We start from the raw sequence: 16,282 nt of genomic DNA on the forward strand, positions 1-16,282 counted from the left end.
GCACCCTAGTGATTCAGGACAAGCCAAAAACACGGTTTGGAAAATGGATTCATGGTGTACTCACTTATTATGTTCATCATAAAATCCGTCATATGATTTGAACTATGAGGTTTGAGGTTTGAGATCCGTTGGACCGCGGTTCTTTTGTACTTGATTAAATTAATGTTAAAGCCTAATCAACAGTAAGATGGCAGAAGTGCATTAGTTTATTATAAAATGCTGATTATACAGTATATGTATAAATGAGTTTTTCAATAAGAGTTTGTGCAGATCTTTTTCAGAATGAAGGATAAATCAGAAAATGAAACTTATTCTGCAGGTGTTGTGCATGCAATGGGCAAGCAGCACTCATGTTATCATCTAAAAGTGTGTAGATCTAGTTGTAGGAATAGTCCTCTCCTATCTCATGATTTGTGTGTTTCGCTCTGGTCTGATGTCTGTTTGATGAGGTTTCTAATGAGTTTGCCATTTTGATCAGTTGGTGAAATTAGACGTAAACAATTTCAAAATTAAAGCTTTTTTTTTTTTTTTACTGTGATGCCCCCCCCCCCCTCCTCAAACTAATGTAGCTGCTACAACACTTCACTGTGTATATTCACTCATTCATACCCATACTAACACTCTCACGGTTTTCATCTCGTTTTTCCCTTTGTAGGAGACGGATAGTTGGGAAATCATCGAGGGGCTAAGGATTGGTCACACTCATATCCTGAGGCCAGACAAACATGAAGGTTTTATGCTGAAGAGGAGGAAATGGCCTCTGAAGGGCTGGCACAAGGTTGGATATGACTACCACCAGCTGGTTTCCACTGGTTAGGGGTGCGTTTCCCAAAAGCATCGCTAGCCAACTATGGTTGAAAGTTTCATCGTTACCAATCATAGTTCAAGGATTCGGTGTTTCCTGAAACCATAGTTCAAACGAACATTCACAAACAGCTTGTGTGGTTGGAACTACAGCTCTCGACCTGTGCTTAGAAGCATAGTTTTTTGTTAGTAAGACATGCAGGCTTGTAAAAATTATGCTCTTGGGAATAATAAGCAATCTAACATGCGTTACAATCTATATATTCCATTCTATCTAAATATAAATGCATTTTAATCTATATATTTTAGTGCGTCCCTAATAAACACCATTTTTTTAAGGGTGCAAATGGGAACCCTGGAGTATGACGTAAGAGGGAAGTTGCGATGAATCAAGCATCAAATGAAGCAACATGACTAGTGTTGTTTTTGGTGGCCTGTTTTAATTTTAGTTTTAGTCTAGTCTTTGTGAAGCTGTCATTTGAGTTTTTATTAGTTTTAGTCACGTTCATACTCTTTCAGTCAACTAAAATTCATTCTGAGCATTATAGTCTTATTTTAGTCAGAATTATCCATGAATATTTTCATATAGTTTAAGTCGACAAACACTGATGACATTTAGTCTAGTTTTAGTCTCTTTTTAGTAATGCAGTTCTATTTAAACCAGTCAATATAGTATAAGAACCTAGTAGTATAAAAGAAACCAAAATGTTATTTTAGCCAAACCCATTTCAAACAAGGAAATTTTATTATATTATTGTTACCATATAGACTCAAGAATACATCCATTCCAGACACGGAGGATGCTCTGATTTGAATTTACGATATTTATTTTATCACCCAAACATGTTAGAAGTACACACATCGGTCCCTTTCTCTGTGTCAGACTTAACTTTGTTTGTTTGTTGTGTTCTCAATAATGTCACGAGTGGGGCTTGAGGAAGTGACATCGCCTGCTTCTGTGCAGTGTGACCTGATGCCCTTGAAGTGAGACACAGGAAACAAAAATACTGCAAAATAATAATAATAATAACGTGACTAAACGAGACTAAATAACATTATAAAGAGACATTTTAGCATAGTTCTTATTTTGTAAACCACATTTAGTGTCGTTTCTATTCGTCAACAACATTGCATTATACATGTAATTATACTCATCATCACATGACCAGCATTTACGTTGCATCTCTTATTCATCACGTGATAAAGGTTCGTTGACGATGATATTTAGTCATAATTTTCGTTGACGAAATCAACACTCAACATGACGGGAAACAAAAAAGGTTCGGGAAACAGTCATGACTAACTAGTTCATTTCCACGACATTGCATTGTACTATGTTGGTTAATCAGCGAGTTACGTCATTGTATGGGAAACGCACCACAGGCTGGTTAAACCAACTTCGCCAGGCTAGAAGACCAGCTTAAACCAACAAGACCAACAATCTTAATGTGTATTCTCGGTTTTGATAAACAATGTTGTACTTATATTTCAAACTTTATTCCTTACCAATTTGTATTTAAAGTCAATATATTGATGCCTTTCTCTTGTCTTCTACACAGCGATTTTTCGTTTTGGATAACGGGATCCTGAAGTACTCCAAATCTCCTGTAGATGTGAGTTTCTTTTAAATGTGGAGTGCTTGCAGTGCTGCTCGGAGAATAATAATGATGAGTTGTGTAGGTTGGTCAGAGAGAGACGGTGAGCTGTGATTGGCTGCGTGCTCTCGCTGTAGCGTGACTCAGATGAGCTCAGACTCAGGAGCAGAAACATCACTGAGCACTTACGCAACAAGGACAGAGGGAATGTGTGTGTGCAAACCTTTTACTTTGAAATGCACTTTAAAGGGATAGTCCATCCCAAAAATGAGCATTTCATCATCATTTTTTGTCTTTCTGTTGAGCACAAAAAAAGTTATTGTGAAGAATAGGTCTGGTTCCCTTTGACTTCTATAGTATTTTGTTCCATGCTGTATGAGTCAACGAGGACTAATTGTTTGTTTCACAAAATTCTTCAAAATAACTTCTTTTGTGTTTAACAGTAAAAAAAGACTGACACAGGTTTGGAAGAACTTGAGCAGAACACGAGTATTAAACGAGTGTGTGTTTGTTTCAGATTCAGAGGGGAAAGCTTCACGGCAGTATAGATGTGGGTCTGTCTGTGATGTCCATCAAGAAAAGAGCTCGCCGCATAGATCTGGACACAGAAGAGCACATTTACCATCTGAAGGTCTGTGAGCTGCTTGATCTGCATATTGTGGAGAGAAGCAGCATTTCTTCAGACGCTTTTATGTCTTCAGGGTTTATTTGTATTCCTATTTTTCTTTTTGTTATGTAAAGGTCACATTAGATCTGCCTTGGAACTGGTTTTCATGGCTCCATCATTTATTCTTGATGCTGTGAGACGGCTGTGTCCTGACTCTGTCTCTGTCTGTATCTCTTTCTCCTTGAAGGTGAAGTCTCCAGATGTTTTTGACATCTGGGTGTGCAAGCTGCGTCACCATCGTTTGTTCCGTCAGAACGAGATTGTTCGCTCTCCTCGTGATGCCACGTTACGCACCTTCCCTCCGTCGGCCAGCGCAGAGTCACCCCAGAACACCTCTTCCAGCGCACACCAAAACAAGGTCATTCCTGTCTTCTGTTTGTGTGTTCCTGTTTTTTCTGTAGTAATTATACATTTATTAAAAGTTAACATGAAATCAAATTTGACACTGTTTATTGGTATGCTTTTTATTGTCCACATTTTATTCACATTCACTTCTAGCTCCATTCTGGCATGTAACAGCCATTTTTCTCCCTCCAGTTCTCAATAGAAGCTTTATTGGTCACAAATGCAGTTTCATGTTGACTATAACATCAACAAATCAAATTTAAGTTTCAGGCATCTGTGAAACGTGTGTGTTTGTGTGTGTATGTGCTCTTCAGCAGGGTAAACCCAGTGGTCCGCCCTGGCAGCTGCCTCCATCCTGCAGTAATGGACAGAGTAAAGTGGCAGCCTGGTTACAGGAGTCTGAGGAGATGGACAAGTGTACAGAAGGTAACACACACTTCAGTAATTAAGATTTTATTTTATAGCTCACGAAACCTGTCAAGAAGATATCAGTGCCATGTTTTACCACAAAGAAACCATATGTGTGTGTGTGTATAGGCATAATAAAATAGAAATTATTGTTATAATATTTTGGAAAATAATTTAGACATCATGGTACTAGTTGTACTGTAATTTTGCTGATGTCCATAAAATGTAATCTAATGTCTAGATCTAGAATCTGGAGTTGCAATTACAAAATAATTAAAATTTTCAGATGCAATGTGGTAATGAAAGTTTAAAGGGATAAGTATATTGATGTTATTTTCAAGTTTAATTAAAAAAATCAGAAGCATCTTAACAGTAGACTAAAATAAGTGTAAGCAATTACTTTACAAAATGATATTATTATTATTATTATTATTTATTTATTTTTTGGGGGTGGGGGGGTCTTTTTGTAAAGTTGATCCTCTGTTGTATTTTTTAAAAACTGAATTTGTGTCTCACACAAACCTGCAGAAGTCAACATGTGTGTTTGTGTTTCAGAACTTGCCTACTGCCAGTCTAGTCTTTTAGAATTGAGTCAACTGCTGCAAAGTCTGGAGATCTTACAAAGGACGCAGTCAGCTCCCAACTTCGCCGACATGCAGGTATATCCACACACACACACACACACACACACACACACAGCTTCTAGTATATGTACAGATTGTGTTGTAGACAGATTGTGTTTCTCTTTGGCTGCGCCTCCACTGTAAACCTATTTACAGGTTCTGACACCAACAGTATCTGATGTTTTATCCCATCTGTTTACATTCGCTTAATACCCGGCCATTTCATTGGGTTGTACAAGTAAAATAAATCACTCTACATAGCTGTATTTGGAATTGTTTGAGAGTGTAATGCAGATCTATAATATATACAGCAGCTTTAGATAATTCAGACATTATGCTATTGTACTAACCCCTCAAACTAATTTCAACCCCTCCAACACAACAGCATAATTCAACCTTCAGTATTTTCACTGATGTCATTCTCATCGTCTCTTCTGATTAAATAAAATCTCATTACACATTTAAAACACCTTCTTTTGTTACTGCCAATGGCTTCAGTGCTTCAGTTTTCTGCTATTAACCCTTTCACCCCTTTGCTTTGCCTGTGTCTATGTGTCCATGTAATTTAGAGTAACTGTGTAAATTTGACAAAGAAAGAAAAGCGAGTCAGCAGAAGATGGAGGACTAAAAGTGTCAGCAAAGATGCAAAATTGCAACAGCAGGTACATCTTCACAACACCCACAGTCAACACTGAGAGGGATTTACTATTAAATATTTATTATTTATTGAACATATTGCATCGTTTTAGCATCTGATTCACCAAAATTATGCAAATCGGGTAACAGTGCAAACATGGCCAGAAAATTGGGCAATTACTATTCTTGCATACTGGTTCTGAGTTATAGAAGCCATATCTGACTACAACAATCTGGCATACTTTATTGAGACAGTATAGCATTGTTCCAACTAGAGCCCTGCAGCTGCTTCAAATTTAGGCCCGAGCCCATCTTTTTTCCCCTTTCTCCCAAAATGGCTTAAACTACTGTTTCAGCTGATAAATAGTTCAGTTTTGTATGCAATGACAATATATATATTTAGAAAAACGTTTGTATCATTTTTTGTTCATTAAATATAAGTTTTTGTTTTTTAAAGTAATGACCAAGCTGCCAGCGGCAGACAGGGAGCTGATCATAACCTATGTTTGATAAATTTTGCCTTCTCAAGCCATCATGACTTGCCTAAAATAAAATCTAGATATACCTACTTAAACAGTTCAAGCACCTAACAGTGTTTAAACATTAAATCTGCACTATAGTGAAAGTGCGTTATATCCAAGTTTGTGCGGAGAGAGGAAGCTAAACTGCACTTTGCACTTTTGCTTATAAAGGTAAGAGTAATACATAATTTGTAACGGTAAAGGGTCTTTTATTTGTGTGCACTCACAATATCAACAAAATATTGTGCTTTTATAAAATAAAGAAAACAAACATGATGCACTTTCTGCCGTCTCGTCTTGAACAGGAGCACTTCAGAAAAATACATTCAGCGAATACATGCCTCACAGACATGTCAAATATATCTATAAAAGCTTTAAATGATTACTTAATGAAGTAAAACAAATCGAAAACAAAAACTCTTTCATTATAATCATAATCTGTAAAGATGCACTTCTGTCTAAAGGCGCGTCCAATGAAGAGATGGCTTTATCATCTTCATCTTTGTGACATGAACTTAGAAAACACTATTTTACTAGTAAATAATAAAATTATCTCCTTGCTTTTCCCCCCAACACATTCATGGTAATTACTATTGCTGGGGCTTTGCAGCAAGCTTTATTCTTTTGTGCATTTGAATGCAAAACCCTTCTGCTGCTTCTGCGGGACACTAAACATAGCTGCTCTTGACAGTCGCAGTAGCACGGTCTCGTGTTGTTTCCACCAGCATGGCATTTATTTTTAATCATTAATTGATGGATGTCTAAAATATAAAAATTAGGAGAAGCCTAAAACAGGCCTGAGGCCTGGCCCGTGTCTGAATTATGAAGTGAAAATTGGCCCTGAAGCCCGGCCCGAGGGGTGTTACAAATTTAGGCCCATCAGGCCCATGCTGAAATGCAGGGCTCTAGTTCCAACATTGCAATTCAGGCATCTGCATCAGTTTAAAATGACAAAAATGTGCCTGCATGGCATGACCAAGTGGCTCAATTGTGTAGTGAATTTGACGCACGGTCTCAATGCAGCAGGGACTGCAGCTGATAGAGTTTAGTGTGTGTCAGTTTCCTTAACCTTCACGCACACATGCATGTTCACTTACCCTCTGAACATCCTCATTATTGCAGTCCTTAACCTCAGCCAAAGCATCAGAGGACACCGCCTGCTGCGGTCTAACACTCTGAAGGCCTGACATTTGACTCAGTGGATCCATTATAAACCATTTAAACTGTTTCTGCACCTTTAACAGTGCATCGACCATGGTTTAAAGGACTTTTTTCATTTATAATGGATTGCTAGAGAAAAAAGAGTGTGAGCGAATGGGACTGGGCATTTCTGTTTGATTTCCTAATAAATGTTTTGTTGTCATTTATTTGGATCATTAATTAAGAATGAAAAACCACAGCTCAGAACAACTCAGAAAACATAAAACTTATATGCAAGGTACAATACATTTGATACCAAAGCTGCATGTGTAAAGTTATGTTGTTTGAAAGAATGTATGCCCCATAGACATTCATCATAAGTGCATTACTGTAAAACCAACCTAGTGAAAAATAAAATGCTAAAATGTGTTTGAAATGTGTTTATTTCATGCTAATTATAGTACAAATACATTTACATATTTATGTACTTGTAAAGGCATAATGCAGTTGTTCTTTTGTTATTCTTAAAGTCAGCTAAATTGGAACAACTAATGTTGTACTTTTGAACAACTAATAATGCACTTTAATTGTGTGGAAGAATTGCTGAAGTCCAACTAAAGATTAAATGAGGGATATTTGATCGAGTGTTTAGGCACTATTGCATTTAAAGACGGATATTATTAAAATATCATAGAATCCTCATCAGTAGTGACATTAAAACTAATTTTAGGCTTTCTATAAAGAAATTAGCATTGTTCACAAGTAGTACTCCAAATACAGTTTAATTATAATTTGTAGATCAGTAAGTCTCAATGAATATGTCAGTAAATATGTTAATAGATTGGAACTATACTTAGCATTAAATAAATGCATTTTAAATATATCACTTTTTACTTGGGGATTTTTTAGCTTGTTTTTAAACTGAGTGACAAAAAAATAAATAAAAAAGTGTTACTGGACAGATCCACATATGCTGTTGATAGACCCTATTGTTTTCATTCCCTAAAAAGGCCATCCGTAATAAACAGGGAAGGTTTTCTGTGTTGTTGACAATAATAGGATGTGTGTTTGAGTAACTCTTGAGGTGTGTTTGGTTAAATATGTATCTGGCTCTTGTGTTCACCCCAGGTCCAGCCACTTCCCCAGTCTCACTGTGCTAAAGTAAGCAGAACCTTCACTGTGATGTCATCTTGGTGTTACACTATGACATCACCATGCTGTAGTCTCTCAACCCCTTGCATGCAGTGCTACTTTACATTCTCTCTGCAAAACATTATGTCAGTGTGACCTTTTCAGAAATAGCTTTAGGTTACTGTTGTAACCCATGTTCTGTGAGGGAGATGAGAGGGATATGGGGCTATCCAGACTCTCTTTGGACACACATCTGTATTGCAGTCCATAAAACTCTATACCATCATACATTCAGGCTGTTTCTTAGTAAACTGGGGTTACAATTGTAACCATTAGTTCACTTATAGTCCACTTGTTTGACATCTCATTGTTGGATATGACAAACATTTGTAAAGATATTAAAATAAGGTCACCTGCATATGCCCAACCCCCAAAAAGGTATGCAGTTTTGGAACAACAAGATGGTGAGTAAATGATGAAAAAAAGCATTTCTCTTTTGATTGAACTATTCTTTCCCTCAAAGTCCCTGCTTTTAGCATTGCATTGGCTTTAATGAGTTCTAGGCTATAAAATTTCACCAACATTTGAAGGGGAAGCCCAATCAACCAGTAAACAGGTCTTCTTTTGAGATGCCTATAAACAGGACTTTTAATTAATAATGCATCTTGATGGATTCCCTTAACTGGTGAGACTAGGGCTGTGACGGTGGCAGCTTTTTACCACCAATGTGGTAATGGACCAACTACCACTGGTGAAACGGTGTTGATATAAATATATATAGGCCTATATAATTAATATATATAGTAAGACGTTTCATACATGGTAGCCTGTATTCTTTCATATCAAAGCACGAAATAAACAATGTGCATGCAATGTCAAGGTCAGTTGAGTCATGGAGTTCCCAAAAAGGTGATGAAATCTGCCTTAACACTATGCATGCATTTAATATATTTTATGAGAGTTACATTTAAGAACATGCCTTTGAAATGGTTTTCAAAACTGTCCTGGAGCAGCTCAGCACCGTCTCACTCATCTTACACACCCACTTTAACTCGTCAGCTCATGTTTATTTTAGCACAGTGAATATGCAGCCTGCAAAAAACTAAAATAAATATCAATATCGTCCAGCGCAAATGCATTTGCACCCATTTGTGCGCACCATGGGCGTGCTGGTCTAAAAAAGAGGTGTGTTCAGGTGCATTGCTGGCGCATTGCTATTTTAATTAGCTGAAAATAGACTGCGCCATTGACCAACACAAACTTGGTCTAAAGTCTGGCGCAATGTTTTTTTTATTTTTTATTTAAAGAGCTTGTTAGTATAGGCGGGTCCACAACGCACGTACATGCTGCTTAAACACAGGGAAATATAAAAAATTTAAAGGATTGCAATGCATACAAATTTTTTGTATATATATATATATATATATATATATATATATATATATATATATATATATATATAAATGCCTACATGTCATAATGGATAGCCATCGCATGTATCAGAATCTATTTGCTTGCACATAAACAGGTCCATTTCATCTCAGAGACGCGTACTGTCTTTGCGCTTGCCAAATTCCACAGTGTAAATAGCAAATCCGTCATGGCACGAGCACAACTGGCTCTTAAAGAGAATGGAAGATGATTGGTTTATTGCATGTTACGTTTAAAAAATTGCATTTAGATCGTTAAAGTAGGACCCCAAATGTTCTGTGTAGACATTGTTCACTGTTCCGCCGCCATGCAAGCACATTAATTCCTTGTCTGCACGCACTCTCTTTGAAGGAATTGTTTCTTGTTAACATCTTTCATTTATCAAACTTCATATAATGCTTGTTATAGAGTGCGTGACGTCACGTGACGATGGCAGTAGACAAGCGTGGTGGCAACCAAACACTGCGGTGATGAGGTTGTAACATCGACAGTCCTAGGTGCGAAAAGTGTTTTAGATTGTTGTACCTCTTGCTGGATTTGCAAAACACACAAAATGACTGCACACCATCCACCAGATATAAACAGTACATCTCTTCTTCTCCCCACACCTGAATGGGGTTGGATGAAAAGAAAGGATTTGTAATTCCAAACTAGAAAACCCCAGTTTGATGCAGTAGGGACAAATACCAGATTGGGTGTAAAGTTATCTCAGATAAGATGTGAACCTGAAGCATGCAGGATTAATAGAAACACTCTTCAGCTCACTGACATGCATCTCTGTGGGGAATGTGGGTAGTAATCTTATATCAGACAGCCTTGATATCCACCCTATTGAAATTTCATGATGGAATCATCTGCTTAGGTTATAAAGGCATAATGGTTTAATTATTTTAAGTCAAATAACAACCTAATGGAAGACTTTGCAATGTGGTGGAGTGAGTGTGCTGCTTATATGGGTGTGTGTGTATTAGCTGCAGGTGTGTAATCAGATGCAGGTGTGAAATCAGAAGCAGGTGTGCGTGTGCAATCAGTACCAGGAATGAGGCAGGATGGGAAATGGAGTTCAGAATGAGTCCTGAGTGGAGTGCCTTCCATTGAAGCTCATGGGCACTCCAGCTAATGATCGTGACAACACCAGTATAGCTGAAGTGCACGAGCTAATAAACAAAGCACACTGAGTGGATTGAGCATACGTGGCGCACATTATTATCAAGTTATTATCTCTTTCTCACAGACATCACTGGAGAGTTTGTAGTTTGGTCGGATATGTCAAAACAAGTTAAAAAAATGCAAGTTACTTAAGGGTAGGGAGAGAGAGGGAGAGAGAGAGAGCACACTTCTGTTGCTTGATATTTGATGTTCGCTAACTTAGTAAATCATCATTTGGATCATCATCATTATTTACTAAATTGTAAATAAATAAAAAACAGGCTGGGCTGTACTGTACGTGTACCTCTCATTCTGCATCAATACAAATGTGTTTTGCTTGCTTCATGAGTATTTCTGGATTATACGAGTCGCTTTGAAATATAAATCGCAGCACGTTTCTTGAAAAAAAAACCATTAATTATATTTCTGAAAGATTTATAACGAGTGGTTCCCTGAATTATTAGACCATTATTACAGTACAGAGCCGCTGCAATGGAGCATCTCAAATGCTATTAAATTAAACTTGATGTACCATAGAGCAAAAAAATGAACAGGGAAGGTAACTACTTTTAATGGCACAATTAAGTGTGAAAATAACAAGAAGCTATATCTAAGTTAACCAACTAACATTATACAAATTTGTTTGGTTCTGTACCCAACATAAAAAAAAGTACTAATACAGTGAAAATACCGGTATTGGTAGTCGGTATCGGCAAGTACCAAAAATAAAAGTATCTATATCGGCCGAGTACTGGAAAAAGTGGTATTGGAACATCTCTAGTTTTCAACACAGTTTTGAAAAATGCTACAAAAATAGGCATGGTGCACTGCGGAGTGGATGTGGAAGAGGGAAGTTAAAAACACAAATAAATGCACATCCATTTGAATTTGCATTTGCACTCTGCATCGAAAATATATGAACACGCTGTAGCACCTCTAATATTTATTTGCAGCGATTATATAAACCTTTTGATAGATTGCATCAAAGAGATGTAAATACTGGTTTACACACTGTGAATAAATCACATTTGTGATAAATTCTATTACAAAGTGAAAAAAAAAACTTTCGATCCATGAACGTGCATCTATCACTAATGTACGCAATCTCACAGTCTAAAGAGTCTGTCAAAGCAAGTCAACGTGTTATTGTGAATAATTAAATGAAGTGTCTTATAAGATAAGAGCACACTGTCTCATCAATAATTATGAGACACCAATGCATTATTAAAGTATTATAGTCCTTTGCCATGTCACAAATTGTGACGTCAAGACAATGTAGATTTTAAACCGGGAAGATGAAAATAACGCAAATATTAACCAGTTCTCTCCAAAAATTTTAATGAACGGATGCCAACATTGTCTTCTATGATGTGCAGCACAAACATCTCTGCAGAAATCTACAAAAAAATAGTTTGGGGTTTCATGGCCCTTTAATACAAATATTTAAATATTAGGGATGGTGGTGAAGTAATTCCTATTGTACCAGAGAAAATAAAGCTATTTTAACATTCACACTTTTTACCCTAAATTATGGATTGATTCCCTGGTCATAGTGGGGCTAGCTTCACCACTCTCCTCCAGCCCAATCTAATTCTATTCAGAGTGGGAAGATTACAGCTGACTGGTAGAAATGCTGGTTTAAGATGGTCCTTAGCTGGTCATATGTTGGTCCTGAGCAACTAGATCCTGCTCAGGGCCAGCACATGACCAGCTAAAGACCAGCTTAAACCAGCTCATTACTAGCTAAGGACCAGCTTAAAACAGATCAAATCAGCAGAAATGCTTCAAAATATACCTAACCAATTCATGCCGTTTTTTCAACAGGAATGCCATGTCCTTTTAACAAATCCCCAGTCATGCATAAACGTGTCTGTCATTGGTGAACTCTGTGGTTCATCCCATCATTGAACTACCTTCTCAGAGACTCTTGTTTCTCCAAATGTAAATTGCTTTAGTCATTGAGCATATCTGCAGAAATATCTGGAGGGAGTCAACTTCGAAGAAGTCACCCCTCTTTTAAAGTCTCTCTCAAAAGTAGTTCTAACAGTTCCACTGCAATGATTCTTAGACTCAGACAAAGGAAAAAGGACACCAGTGTTCAGAACTGGTTCAGGCTATTCAGAAATCTTATCCTCTTCTGTTACAACATGAATGCTGGATCCTTGAAGTGTCGCCCCATGAATGCAAACTTTGTCAACAACTTTTTTTAGTATGATTATGAACAACCTTGTAACTATACATTGATTACAAGGCTCTGTTCGATATGACACAATGGCGTCATGGTTCGCAATGTTGAAAAAAAAAAAAAAATATATATATATATATATAAACTTTAATTAAGAAAATAAACAAGCAAAGTGTAGGGCAAGCAAGCTACTGCCAATCCAACAGGTGCAGATTTATGCAGGAAGTACAGCTTTTCCGAATGTAAACATCTAAAATGAATAAATAATAATAATGAATACAATTTTTTTTTTCACAAATTTCGTTTTGTGTATTGTCTGGTAATCAAATGAACATGCAGAACATGAAGATTTGTATTTAAATAGTCTTTTTGCAGTTAAATATTCACAGACACTAGACACTAACTTTTCAGTCTGATATTGTGCTGCTAGTACTGACAAACAATACTGACAGCATGTCTGCCTCGATACAATGCAACCGTTGAAAATAATTTGAACTTTGTATCAGTACATCATAAATTGCATGCGGCTATTGGTTTACTTTTGGTATTTGTTGTGTCATGTCCGATGAAGCCATAGTGTGCAGCAGATGTGTGCAGTGATGCACGTCCTTTCACCACTGGACAGCACGTTGCCTGTTACATGATTGGACTGTCTTGTTGAGCACAGTGGCACAAAGAAAATTTCAGAGATTCAGAATATTGATGCACAAATCAAGGAAACAGGGAAAATGCCTCATTCCTTTTTGATAAAGTTGCCGCTCTGCCTAAAACAAACTAGACTAATAGAAGACATTAGTGGCCTTTCATCCCAGACAATATTCCCCCCAACAATGACCCTGATTATTGGTCCTCAGTCTAGGTGAGAAGGTGAACCCAGTCCTCTAAAGGAGTGAAGACCTCACTCACCATGAATGCGGGCACACCTTCCCTGCAAGGTGTTTTGTTCTGTGAATCACCCTTGGAAAGGGAATGTGGTAATGAGAGCAAGCAATTGACAGCAGTGCCTTAGAACATTAGACAGATGGTGAGATCCTGTTTGGAGACAAGTCTTTATGGAAGCCATGAATGTTTGGCTGGTCAGTGAAATGAAATCTTCTCTCTGTTCAATGTTGGTGAGCCTGTTTTCAAGAAAGCACATTGTTATCTGTCTGTGACAGCTGGGGTGGGTAACTCTGGTTCTTGAAGTCCTCTGTCCTTCAGAGTTTAGCTCCAACCCTGATCAAACTCTCCTATGTGTAACATCCTGAAGACCTGTACTAGATTGTTCTCATGTGTTTGATTTAGGTTGAATCTAAACTCTGTAAGACATTGGACCTCGAGGGCCAGAGTTGCCCACCCTTATCTATAAGAAACACACAACTTACTGTACTCTACTGTAATCCTTGTAGAAACCTTGCCATAGAAAAAAAAGAACAAAAGGGTATTTTACTCACCAAAATTGGTCAAAATTGACAGCCAAATAAATAGTAACTCTAGATTTTCTCTCTCTGGATGGTTAAACAACACGTAGTGTACTAAGGACATATGTGGATGGCACAGGTTGGAAATTTTTTTAATTGAATGCTGAGCCTGTGCATTAGGTCATATACATAAGAGGGAGGGCTTCCCTAGTGCATTGGTTCCCAAACCTGGTCCTTGAGTAACCCCAATGGTACACATTTTGGATGTCTCCGTTACTTGACACACCCATTTCAGGTCTTGGAGTCTCCACTAATGGACTGATGAGTTGATTCAGGTGTGTTTGATTTGGTAACCATACAGAATGTGAAGACTTGTGGTTACTCCATGACCAGGCTTGGGAACCAATGCCCTAATGCAATGGTTCTCTATTCCAGTCCTCGCACACCAACGCTCTGCACGTTTGGTATCTTTCTCTTATTGCTTCAGACGTTTGTTCTATTCGACCATAAGTACCCTGCAAAGTAGACCTCACAGGATATTTCACCATGATTCCAGTCCAAACGGACCTATATGTTCCATTAACGGCACTGAAAGTGCACAAGACATGAATTTAAATAGTTTTTATTTACAAAGGTATTATGTCATACTTCACACTTCTCTATTAAGTTTAGTCTGTGTGTGAAGATGCTGCAGGCAGTGGTGTAGTGCAAATCCTTAAATAAATGTTCTGAAGTGAATTAAACTTCAATGTACTTCCTCTGCTCCGTGAGTAGGGACCATGTCACAGGGAACACAGTTTGTTCACGGCGCTCTCTTCTAATGAGCTGGTTATTTGAATCCGGTGCGTTAAATAAAAGAAACATGCAAAATATGCAGAGCAGTGGTATGCGAGGACTGTAATTGAGACCCCTAGTGCACTGACAAGTGGTCTAGTGTAAGGCTTGTGTAAGGCTTTATGACTGGCCACACAGTTGCATGTACCGTACCATAATGAGATGTTGAGTGAGTCAACTAAATGAGAGCAGACTCTGATCTTATCTGCATCCTTAAATTCAAAGAATACAATTGGTGCAGTAAAAAGGTTTTGAACAAAGTTTTAAAATAAACTGGATGTCAGCAGCTCTGAATGATAGGGTTTTGTTCTGATACAGCCACCTCTACTTACAACTAAGTGCTGTAAAGCCTGTGTTGACTTTGTATGATTATCTGATTGTTGTTTTGAGTCATGTTAACACATTAATGCATGCTGGTGGTTCATGTCATCCTGTGGTGAAGTATGAATTAACTTAATACCGTTGACCTGTGAGCTAAACTTTACACTGCTTGGCTTGATGTGTGTTTTTGTGTGTCTGTTAATGCTTTACTAATATCTAACTGAATTATACTCATCTAATCTAAACTTCAGATGTGGGTTTTTTCCTCAGTCCATGGAATCACTCAACTCTGAGAGGGCTGTGTTCAGAGGCCCGTGTCGCTGGTTATCCCAAGTCTCTGTCTGGGATCACTTCTGTCTCACTGTAGTGTGTGTGTGTGTGTTTCAGGTTCCCCTGAGTGCAAGTATGTCTCAAGTGCGTCTCCACTCCTCTAATCCTAACCTATGTGCGGAGCTGGCTGATTATCAAACCCCAGTCACACGTCTGGCTGACAGTATCGACAGCGCCAGTGACTACATCAAACTGCAGGAGGATTTCTGCCTAGTTGCGCAAAAAGGTGAACAAAGCGTTCATGCCAGTGTCACTGGATCTACATTGCCATGGCAAGAGAAATGTTGTGTTTTTAATTGGAGATTGTGTGTGTGTGTGTGTGTGTGTGAATTGCTTAAAAATATTCACAAACTCTAAAGTTACCAATTTTGAAAAAGTGAAGAAAAACAATTGGGGGGTAAACTGTGAGCTCACTGTTACTGTTTCAGTGTTGTGTACACGTTTTTAAGACTAAAATTAGACAAGTAGTCAGGAGTAAGGACGCATATATTTTTTTTATTATTATTGGAGGTTCACTGGATATGTCAAACACTGCTTCAGACAGTCAGAGGATCTGATTCGGAGACACAGCCTGTACTCAGTATGAACCTGTGTGTGTTTCTGTTGCAGTGCACTCTCTTCTGAAGTCTGCCTTCAACACTGTGGCCATAGAGAAGGAGAAGATTAAACAGGTGTTGATGGAACAGGAGCAGACCGGCCAATCAAATCAGATTATAACCCTCCGCCGCTCCCTGTCACAGGTCAGCTCCGCCCACCACACTC

At 38.0% G+C, this 16,282-nt stretch overlaps 1 protein-coding gene across 7 annotated transcripts in view; it reads left to right on the forward strand.

Moving 5' to 3' along the window:
- LOC113108939 (oxysterol-binding protein-related protein 6-like) overlaps positions 1–16,282 on the forward strand; it is a 60,457-nt gene that overhangs the window by 23,998 nt on the left and 20,177 nt on the right. Inside the window, exons 4-13 of one of the 7 annotated variants that reach the window (XM_026272367.1) lie at positions 656–778; positions 2,364–2,417; positions 2,917–3,030; positions 3,254–3,424; positions 3,726–3,837; positions 4,375–4,478; positions 5,012–5,104; positions 7,868–7,900; positions 15,578–15,746; positions 16,130–16,260. In XM_026272367.1, coding sequence (XP_026128152.1) covers positions 656–778; positions 2,364–2,417; positions 2,917–3,030; positions 3,254–3,424; positions 3,726–3,837; positions 4,375–4,478; positions 5,012–5,104; positions 7,868–7,900; positions 15,578–15,746; positions 16,130–16,260 — 1,104 coding nt within the window. The remainder of the gene's footprint in view (positions 1–655; positions 779–2,363; positions 2,418–2,916; positions 3,031–3,253; positions 3,425–3,725; positions 3,838–4,374; positions 4,479–5,011; positions 5,105–7,867; positions 7,901–15,577; positions 15,747–16,129; positions 16,261–16,282) is intronic. The other 6 variants (XM_026272368.1, XM_026272369.1, XM_026272372.1 and 3 more) reach the window with 6 other exon arrangements.

This window comes from Carassius auratus, chromosome 9 (genome assembly GCF_003368295.1).
Source record: "Carassius auratus strain Wakin chromosome 9, ASM336829v1, whole genome shotgun sequence".
Taxonomy (NCBI): Eukaryota; Metazoa; Chordata; class Actinopteri; order Cypriniformes; family Cyprinidae; genus Carassius; species Carassius auratus.